At 39.8% G+C, this 10,779-nt stretch overlaps 1 protein-coding gene across 3 annotated transcripts in view; it reads right to left on the bottom strand.

The window, feature by feature from the left end:
• The window catches only part of LOC107102637, a 64,075-nt gene that overhangs the window by 38,970 nt on the left and 14,326 nt on the right, over nt 1-10,779 (bottom strand). For 2 of the 3 annotated variants that reach the window (XM_015402020.1, XM_015402019.1), the window contains 8 exons: nt 8,757-9,531; nt 6,040-6,126; nt 4,300-4,486; nt 3,875-4,212; nt 3,609-3,728; nt 3,338-3,535; nt 3,124-3,264; nt 2,218-2,478 (listed from right to left, as the gene is read on the bottom strand). In XM_015402020.1, coding sequence (XP_015257506.1) covers nt 2,218-2,478; nt 3,124-3,264; nt 3,338-3,535; nt 3,609-3,728; nt 3,875-4,212; nt 4,300-4,486; nt 6,040-6,126; nt 8,757-9,527 — 2,103 coding nt within the window. In that variant the 5' untranslated portion in view covers nt 9,528-9,531. The remainder of the gene's footprint in view (nt 1-2,217; nt 2,479-3,123; nt 3,265-3,337; nt 3,536-3,608; nt 3,729-3,874; nt 4,213-4,299; nt 4,487-6,039; nt 6,127-8,756; nt 9,532-10,779) is intronic. The other variant, XM_015402021.1, reaches the window with a different exon arrangement.

Below are 10,779 nucleotides of genomic sequence, written 5' to 3'. Positions count from 1 at the left end.
TGAGCTTGTCGCAGATATTTTTGATTCCTCTTCTGTGGAACACAGACAACCTGGTTTCTGAGTATAAATCAGCCTAAAGACTGTGTAAAGTAGAAATAACTGTGTGTTCTTGGTTTGTCACACTACAAAAATATGTTGTATTATTCACCCATCCGATTTAAATGATTAAAAATACTTCTGGTGAGACGTAACAGATTCACTTCTTCTTTTGACTGCTGGCCTAGGTTCTGTGGAGCTGCTCGGGCTCTCTCCGCCTGAGTTTAAGTATCTTTTCTACAATAACTCTAACTTTCCAGTAGCACTTTTAAACTTGGCTTGTACAGCTGCACTTTTCTATCAGACGGCTTGATGCATTCACAGGTTTTTTTATTTCCAGTAGTGAGGGATAGCTGGCCTAGGCTAGTTGCACGCAACCGGTGTATTCTGGCCTTAAGGATATGTGAAGGTCCTTTCCAGGTTAATTACAACACTGTGAGCGATAGTGTTGGATCTCCTACTGTATTTGGGAGGATTTTTCTTGTTTCTCTTCAGCTGCAGGACAAATGGCCTCACATTCAACCCTTTACTTCAACCAATCCAACCCCAATGTACCCAACATCAGATTTGCACCTGATCATCAAGGTCTTTCCCTCTTAGTGCTGTGTTGACAACAGACTTGAACGGTCCGGAGGAAATTTCTATCTCAGTTTTAGATGATTTCATAAACATGCAGAGAAGGCAAACCGTTTACAACATGGAGGATACCACAAGCTGCACCAGAAACAGGCTGGATTTCTAACAGTATTAATAATAATCCCCCCCACATAAACCTAGAAGCTTCCATCATGAGTTAATTTGTATAATTAAAAGCAAGGCAGCACGTTCCAGTTAAACCCAGCAGTTTGCGAATCTTATTAAGGATTATGAGATGATGGGTGGGATCTTTTTGATGAGCTTGGCTCTCATGTTGGAAGTTTTTTTTGTTAACAGCGAACATTTGTAAGTGTCTGGCACCCACCTTTTTTTTTTTGTTCAAGTTTTTATTTGATTTTACAACTTTTAACATGAACACTTCAACTGCAGTAGTCATGTAACTTACATCCTTGCATATTTTACGGGCCCATAACATATTTAAAAACCAAAACAAAAGCCTGTAGGTAAGATGTGCAAAACAAAAATATAAAAAACATATATATAAGAAAAGGCAGAAATGTTATCCCAGTCGCATTTATAACTAGTCAACAATCTGCCCCGAGGATTCATTAAAAGTATTATAGTCATCATTTATTCTAGACATTTTTTCATCTGAAACTATTTTGAATATATCGTCTTTCCGCTTTTACGCACACTCAGTGCATAGTGCATCCAGACACCCAGAATTACTCTTGCTGATGTTATTAGCCCAACTTTTACAACCACATACTCAGATTTCTTTTATCCTGGAATCAGAGATTTATCTCCCAACCAACTTAACCTCGTTGACTTTAGTATGGTCACGCCAATACATGTACCAATTTGATCTAATACTTGCACCCAAAAAGGGTAGATCTTATTGCATTCCTAGACAGCATGTATAAACGTTCCCGTGACTGATTAACATTTCCAACAGTTACCATTTGTCATAATCCCCATTCTTTAAGTGTAGAGGGGGTTAGATACCACCTATGTGTTAATTTATACCGAATAAATTTCCCTTTGGCCTCCTTTACAAATTTACAAGAATTTAAAAATATTTTATCCAATTTGTCCTTATTTATGGTAAACGCCTAATCATTTTGACAAATAGTTCTTAAAACAATCCACTGGACTCTGTTTCCAAGTTTGAAGATGTTTTGCTTCCCATCCAGGAAGGTTTTTCTTAGGTTCTTGCATATTCCCTTTTTTAAATTATTAAACTATTTGTATAACAATGCTGCCCTTTGTTCCCCAATGGACAATTTACAGAAGTCCATAACTGGATTTACCTCCTGTGTAATATTTTTTTTGGTAGTAGAGTTCCTCAACTGCAAATACCTCCAAAAGTTACCAATTTTTCCAGACTATAATTTAGTATCAAATACTCAAAAGACATAAGCACCTCATCTTTATAGAGGTCACCAATTATTTGTATTTCTTTGTCAATCATCTCCTTCCAATAGAACGCTCTTTCCCCAATCCGTAACGCCGAGTTATGCCACCATGATGCATATAACTCTAACTTTATGCAATTCTCTCAATACATGTTCCTCTGGCACCCACCTTTGACATCCTTCCGCTAAACACTTCCGTGGCGTTTGACAGGACCTCCAGTACCACATCCGCTGCTGGCATGGAGGCGTACTTTTTCCTGAGATCAGAGTTTCCTACAGAGGAGAAAGAACCTGCGCCTTGCATTGGTTCTAAAATGCTCTTCTTGACTTTTTTCAGTCGATCCATAGTTTCTTCCTCAAGCTCTCTCTGGATCACCTCTCTGGCTCGCTCCAAAATGCCTTGCTCGCATCGGCTCACCTTAATCAGGCTCTTTAGAGGACACAGAAAAAAAGTTTTGAATTAGACCGGATCAAGTATATGATACAGGAATGTTTTTAGTTTTTAGTAATCTGTTACACTTTATTCTGCTTCCATTTTCTTCCTGCTTCAATTTCTTAAAATTGAATTGAACTGATAGACTGTATTGATCTCTTAAGTGGAGATATTTACATGTCACATCTGCTCAATAGTCAAAATGAAGGTGCTAAAAGGAGGACAAGGTGCATGGGGTATATATATATTATACAATAAAATAGAAAATCCCTTTATTGTACCACAATTGGGAAATTCTGGTGTTACAACAACAAAAAGATTGTAGAAAAAAATGGTCACACAAATGCAGACACACACACACACACACATATATATATATATATACATATATACACTTACTGCACTTGGGATTTAAATATAAACATTTTTATCTATTGACTAAACTTTTTTCAAAAAATCTTTTCTAATCCAATAAAATATTTTTCTCTGACTGGTTTTAAAATCTTTAGTCCAAGCTGATAACAAGGTCTACCAAAGAAAAGGTTTTATTAAAAAAACCCAGAAAACCCACATCCTGTCAGATGAAGACGGCGATTAGTCAACCGTTTATTTATCCTTACTGAAGAACGTCGGGTGTCTTACCGAAATGGGCAAACCAAAGCCGTTTATCCGGATCCCCAGCTCGTATGGAGATTCACAGTTGTAATGATCAGCCAGGTGCTGCAAAAACTCAGCCAGGTCTAACCTCTGCTTTGAATGCCTCTTCCTAAAAACGTTAATTTGCTGAAAAAGAAGAAGAAGCAGCGACGTCAGGCATATCTGATGTTACCTTTAATTCGGGTTTTCTGAGCCTTACCTTTAAGATGTCTACGGTCTCGATCTCATAGATGTCGTCATCTCTGGTGTCACTGTCAATCTTGAACATGCGATGCACAAGAGGAAGCTTGCAGAGGGGCCCCATGTTCAGCTCCTCAAAGCGCTTCTTGTCCTTCATACCTGCTAGCGACTGACCAAGCTCGTACAGGGTGCAGATGGACGTCACCGCCTCACTAGCCTTAAGTTAAAAGCAAGAAAAATCTCAGCACGGCAGCATAACACTGGAACATTTAGGACACCTATCTACCCACCTCTATGAACATGTTGATCTCTCTTGTGAGGTACAGAAGATTATGTAGAGCTGGAACGGCCTTTGGGTGTAGCTTTCTAGGGTCTAAAGAAGGATTCATTTGACAAACTCTGGATATCACCTAGAAGAAAGAGCAAATAAATAAATAGTTTTATTTCTTCTCTTCAGTTTATAGCAAACGTCTGATTTAAATAATAGAAACAAACAAATCCTAATCATTGTCTTTCCTTCCACCAAAGGGATTTCTTTTATCTTGTTCCACTTCACCTTCTCCTTTGTGACAAGCTCCCCCTCAGAGGCGATTTCTCGTATCACGCTTTCCGTCATGCTGTTGATCCATTCCGGATCCATGGCTCTGTTCCTCCCTTTGGCCCTTTCACCCTCATCCATCTCCATGGCTTCCACGGCCCTCATGTTGCCCCCATGGACCTCCCTCTGCTGGGCATGAAACCGTTCCCTGAAGACAGGTGCGCCGGCCTCTTTCTGACTGGCTTCTTTTGCTTTGGTTTTCTTTTCTTTGGTCTCTCCAGTGCTTGCTCCCAGCTCTGGGAAGTCTTCTGCAAGTCCAATCTCTTCTTCAGCATTCTTTGTAATATTTTGTGCTGCTGTAAGAAAGAAAGAAAGCAACCATTTATCTTTTAGTTAGAGGTAACAGAAATATGGATTATGATTTAAAAAAATGTGTTGGTTACCTTGGGTTGTCTGCCATGCGTTAGTTTTGGGTTTTGCTGCTGATTCAGCTGCAGCCGGTAGCTTCTGCACTTCCCTGTCATACAGGGACATGTACTGCTGGAATGGAAGTGGTTCACCATATAACTGAGAGTATCCCATTTGGAGCTGCTCCATTGTGGGAACTAGTGGCTGAAATGCCTTTATTACCTGAAACACATCAGTACAACGCTTATTCAGATAAAGTACCCCATACATTTACAAAAACACAGTCTCTAGGTGAATTAAGAGTCCCATCTATCATTATAAGGATATTCTACAGTAAACCCAATAGGGGAAAAAACTTCTATGTTGAGACATATTTGTTTTTAAGAACTATACATAATTGGAATCCCAGATATTTTCCTTTAATTTACCAGCAAATTTCATCTATGCTTCTACTTTCAATTTATTCGGGAACTTATAAATATTAACTTATGACTTTCTGTTTTCCTGGGGTTTAAAATGGCGGCACGTAGGTCTGCTCCACCTTCCTACTCTTCAAAATAGGAAACAAAACAATGCACACCATTCATCACATATTGAAGTTACCAAGGAAGGACAAGGATACAGTAATAAACTACTTGGCCAACATCACGTAAATCTATGTTTAGGTAATAATATCAAGGTTTTAGTTTAAAAGGACTGAATGGATCAAGGTTGGAAATGATCCTATAACAGGAAAACTCACTGAACAGTAAGAAGGCTTGTCATTATGCAAAAAAATGAAACAGAAATTATCAATGAAATTGTATGTTTTAGTATTTAGGCAAGCTTATTTATATTTACTATTTATTTATCGCATTCAGTGGGAAGAAAAATATAAGGGTTGTACATGACCGAAAAAAGAAAGAAAAAGAAGAGTACACAGTAGTGGCGTAAAGGAGAAACAAATAATTAAAGAGACTAAAGGGGAATAATCAAAATAAGACATAACATAAAAAATTATTAAAAAAAAAAAAAAAATAGAACACAGCTTAGACCTGGAAATGAACTAATAGTAATTAGATAGCATAGTCAAAGGCCGCTCTAAACAAACATTTTTAATTTTAGCATAAGAACCTAAAGCGCAAAGAGCATAACAACCCAAAGCTTCTTCTCCATGTGTGGTTCTGGGTTTGCAGAGTAGACTTGCTTCAGTACACTGAGAGCTCTGGATCAGGCTTTTAGCTAATTATATTTTATAGGTTGTACACCTTTGAGTATCACATCTTTAAGCTTTATTTGGCGTAGGGGGGTCTGAGGGTATCCTCCTCCAGAAAATGTATGAAATTAGAGTCTCTGAAATGCTATTTTCTGCATTTTGTGGCAGCTAACTTTTTGTCTTTGTTCCAACACTATTTTTGTCCAGATTACGGAAGTATGTGTGCTTGACTAGAGGTGTAAATTTCATAAGACATGAGATCCTTTTTTTTTTTTACAATATTGTGTTTAATTGGTTAATTCAACAATCAGAAAGCATAGTACGAAGTTAACACCGTGATACAAGCAGAAAAAAAGCATCTGCCTCTTCCTTTTTGATGCTTGTACACATTAAGGTCAGACTAACTCAAGAGCATCCTTGATGCTCCTCAAGCGCGTCAACTAAAGTGTATCCAGATGTGTCTGATGCTTCTGCTGCTCCTGTGTTCAATGGCAGAGTTGCTTTGCTATATTTGCTGTGATCAGTGGGTAAAAAGTTTTAATACATTATTATGCAAGAAATTCTCAGACCCCCCACATACCGGCGTTGCACTGCTACTGGGAATCCCCGGCAGCAGCTGCCTCAGGCCTGGTCCCCTCTTGGGGGTTTCCGCTACTGTTCGTGGCGACTGAAAGTAGATATTAGTGTTTTTGAGGTATGTGGTACAAACTGCAGGCACAGGAATAAAAAAGCGACCATATTTTTCCAGCAGATTTTGACATTTGAAGTGAATTGAGGAGTTATTTATCTGTTTCATTTGGGCATTGCTGTATTTATCTCCCTGCAACTTGCAGATCAGCTTCTCTGATTGGTTTATGTGACGGGTTGAGCAGCAAAAGTAAAATTTTTCCTACTCCAGCATCTGCTGTTTTTGAAATGTTGAACATTTGAGTGACGTTTCTAGGGGAAAAACAGGGAGTACAATTTTTATAACACATTTCTAGCTAAAAACCTGGTCTGGATGATATACTGACAACAGTTCTGTGATGTATTTTGGAGCTAAGCTATTCAGTGATTTATAGACTAACAGAAGCAACTCTCTGAAATACGATGACTGAGTGCAATGACTTTAGAACTGAGCTGATGCGCTCTACTTTTCAGCTTTAGTGAGGATGCTGGTAGCAGCATTCTCTATCAACTGCAGCTGTCTGATCAAATTTAAGGCAGACCTGTGAAGACATTGTTGCTGTAATTCATTAATTAAAAAAGATCAGCACATGTTTTACTTTTTCAAGATCCTACTGAGAATTTTTTCCTTTTATCCTGGAGGGGATAGTAGGCCAAGCTAGTTACTGTCTTTATGAGCCTCTGAAGGTTCAGATCTGAGTCCACTGCTGCACCTAGATTTACAGCCTAATTTGTGGTTTCTGGCTGTATTTACTGAATCTGTGCGTTTACTTTTAAATGCTCTTCCTTTGGTCTAAAACTATTACTTCAGTTTCATTTTGATTCAGCGGAAGAAAGTTTTGTCCCATTCAGTGTCACCTGATGTGTCGTCTGCATAGTTATGGTAACTTACGTTGTTGTTTATTACCTTTTGAGTTATGGGGAGCATGTAGATATTAAATAAGAGGGGCTCTAAGATGGACCCTTGGGGAACGCCATATACGATTTTTCTGGCCTGTTACCTTAGGGTTCTTGCTGCCATACTTCAGCGTACTGGACCGGCACACTGAAATGTGTCTTTGCTAAGCTGAAAATTAGGCGGCTACACAAATTTTCTATGAGTATATCAGCCTCTTGAATTAACTATGTTGTCTTTGTGTCATCTTTATCATGTCAATAGACAATGATAAAGCAATATTAGCCTGGAGAATCTTCCCAATAAAACAATCAGCAGCCCATATCTGTATTAATTAAACTGACATTAAAATAATTGCTATTAACTTCACCCTTTAAAAAAACTATAAGTAGATAGACATATTAAAAACACGATATCCAGACATAGATCCTCAATCCGCTAGAAGACCTGATATTAAGAGAGCAGAAGAGTAAGGACCAACGGCCCGTATACATATTATAATTTCAGTACGACGTTAACCATCTGCTATGAAAGCATTTTTACAGATTTTAAGCTATAATAATTAGGGATAAAGCAGAAGTACTTAAAACGTCAGCAATGTTTCAATGCCTGTAAAGTTCCAGTAACCTGTCAATCTCATAATTGACCAAAGATATGTCAAGATGATCTTACCAAATCCTTTCACAACAATAATTAAATGGATTGAGCCTTAAAAAAAAGTGCTCATTTACATCTGCAATATGAAAGCAGTTTTAAAGTAATTCTCAATACATTTTTGTTTATGTCACATTTTATGAAAGTAAGAAACAAAATTTCCTACTTCAGCTCTTTAGGTGTACTTTATCAATAAAATAAAAATATATATACCAGAGGTCAGGGATTAGGTGACCCCCCTTATGGCTAATCCGGACCCAACCTGATTTAAAACATTTATAAATTACAGCATGTTGTCCGTCTACAGTGTCTAACTTCACTTGCGCCTCTTCTCCTGGTAATATGGTAAAGCCGTCCGGAGCGCAGAGACCAGGCTACACAAGATACAAATTAGCCAATGAGCTGCTGTCAGTCTGGTTTGCTGCTGCTGCTACTTTTAGACGCAGTAGGAAAACCTTTGGAAACCCAGGCGATGGGAAAGAAGGAAAAGATGATACGAAAAAGAGAGCAGAGAAAGTGTGGACTGCTGGAAGAACTGCGGTGAACTGGTGACAGAAAAGTGAAATGGCGTGCTCAAAGGTGACCCTGCACATTTAAAGTATGCTTGGCTCAACCTGCTGCTGTGAAGCAGGATTCTCCACCATGAACAGAATCAACAATAAATATGGATCCAGGCTCAAAATGAGCACCTTGATATGTGCTTTAGAATGGCTTTGTCGCACTGCTCTCATTAAGCGTAGAAAAGAAAAAATAATAACAAACGGTAAGTTCAGTTGTTTTATAAAGTATGCGAATAAGGAAATTGTCTATATACCAAACTAAATGATTGTTGTTCTCTACTTAAAAAAACACTTTAGCTTTTAAAATGGAATAATTTTCTATTTTTTTAATAATTTTTTTTATTTAAAACGTCAATGTATAACATGGATGCATGAAAACCTTGTTTTATTTCAGGGTTAAATTCTGTTTAAAGTAACAGATTAAAATTAAAAATGTCTTCGGACCTTTATTGGTTGAAGATTTTCTTTATTGGACTCCGCTGTTTTTTAATTGGTTACCCCTGATATATACTTTATACATACCTCCATCACTCTCTGTAGCAGCTGGTCTTGGCTGAGCTGTATAGCTGGCTGGGATGCGGTGAGCGGTGGGTTCCCAGGAATGTAACGAACTGAGGCCATCAAAGGCGAACCGATAAGGTTATGGTCCAACTGTGACGCAGCTACCTGAGCTGCTGGTTGGTTACCGTTCCGGCTCTCCTGAAGACATTCTGCTCTCTGTGGTGTCGTGGGTCGACTTGCCTCTCTGATATTTGCTGATGTTTCAGCCAAGGGTTGACCTCCAGGGAGGTATATCTTATGGAAAACTCTCTTCTGCTTCACAACTAGATCCTCTTTCAGTGATTCTACCAAACATGAAATATTTTTGAAACCCAAATCAGATAGGGAGAAGTTCTGCTTATACGACAGGTCGTAGAATATTTCCAATTTCTTCAGGGGAATCCCCTCTGGGTGTTCCTTTACTAAATCAACCACATTTTCCAGGATAACTGCAGCCTGAGTCTGCTTTGGTTGAGCCTTTGTTGATGTCTCAGCTTGAGATGGAGCTGGCCTGTGTCCATCTGCGGCAGCCTCCTGGCCTTGGCGACGATGTTCCTTATGAAACACCACCTGTCCCTCCATAACCAGCTCCTCCAGAGAGGCAATCATGCTCTGCATGGAGTTGAAGTTTAAGTCACGTATAGTTAGGTTAGTGTGATATGTCTGGTTGTAGAACTGGGAAAGCTTTTTCAGTGGAATCCCATTCTGGTGCTGCTTCACCAAAGCAACTACGTTTTCCAGAACAACATCCATCTCACTGCAAAGGGAAAAAAGACAAATCAGTTAAAGGATAAATAAAATCTGCCAGGGATTATATAAATGAAACTAAAAAAAGAACTGATCTTCTCGCAATTTAATTGATTGATTTCCATCCATCCATCCATCCATCCATCCATCCATCCATCCATCCATCCATCCATCCATCCATCCATCCATCCATCCATCCATCCATCCATCCATCCATCCATCCATCCATCCATCCATCCATCCATCCATCCATCAGCAGTGTGTCGCAGTGAGCTTGTCGCAGATATTTTTGATTTATGCCAAATTTTGAAGTGTTGTCTGTGCTATGATATTCGGGACAATCAGGAACTAGCTGTGGGTCTAGGTACGACCGAGGCAGTGAGGAAGTGTGGGCAAGTTTGTGCAACAACGGAGGGACATGAGGGTGAAAAAGAGCGGGGATCCATGTGGAAAAAGGACCCCAGCATTCTGGCGCACATCGCTTTTCTAGCTGGTCCATCTTCATGAGTCGTTTTCCACAATGGTGGTCATACAAACAAAACAAGCTGATAAGGTACCACACAGGAAATATACATAGTGTAGAGCGGATGTAGATTTGACCAATCAGAGGCCTCCTGTCTGCAGTCACCTACAATTTGGGAGAGGTGTGCTTTTTTTAGGACGCTTTTTACATTTTATTTAAATAAAACTCCATTTTATACCACATTCAGCAGTCTAATGGCAGTGGGGAATCTGCTGGACCTGCATCGGATGCTTCGAAGCCTCTTCCCAGAGGGCAGCAGGGAGAACAGTCCATGGTGGGGGTGTGAGGGGTCATTGATGATGTTATGGGCTCGAGCAACGCAGCACTGGGATGAAATGTCTTAAATGGAGGGGAGAGGAACACCGAGGATCGTCTCGGCTATTCTCAGTGCACATACAAAGAACAGCCCAAAGACCCCTTATGATGAATACAATAGAAAGACATATTGTTCCTTCTCCTGGACGCGGGTCAACCCGGCCCCACTCTGAAGCCTGGCCTTGAGGTGGGGCACGCTGGCAAGTGCCTAGTGGCTGGGCTTTTACCCATGGAGCCCAGCCGGGCAAAGCCCAGAAAAGAAACATGGGTCCCCTTCCAATAGGCTCACCACCTGCAGGAGGGGGCCAAAGGGGTCGGGTGCAATGTGTGATGGGTGGCAGTCGAGGGCGGGGACCTTGGTGTTCTGATCCTCGGTTGAAGAAGCTGGCTATTTGAAATCAGATTGATTAACTCTAAAGA

Source organism: Cyprinodon variegatus, unplaced genomic scaffold (assembly GCF_000732505.1).
Source record: "Cyprinodon variegatus isolate N-32 unplaced genomic scaffold, C_variegatus-1.0 Scaffold1285, whole genome shotgun sequence".
In the NCBI taxonomy this organism is placed as follows: domain Eukaryota; kingdom Metazoa; phylum Chordata; class Actinopteri; order Cyprinodontiformes; family Cyprinodontidae; genus Cyprinodon; species Cyprinodon variegatus.
This window is presented reverse-complemented; position numbering and strand designations above follow the sequence as displayed.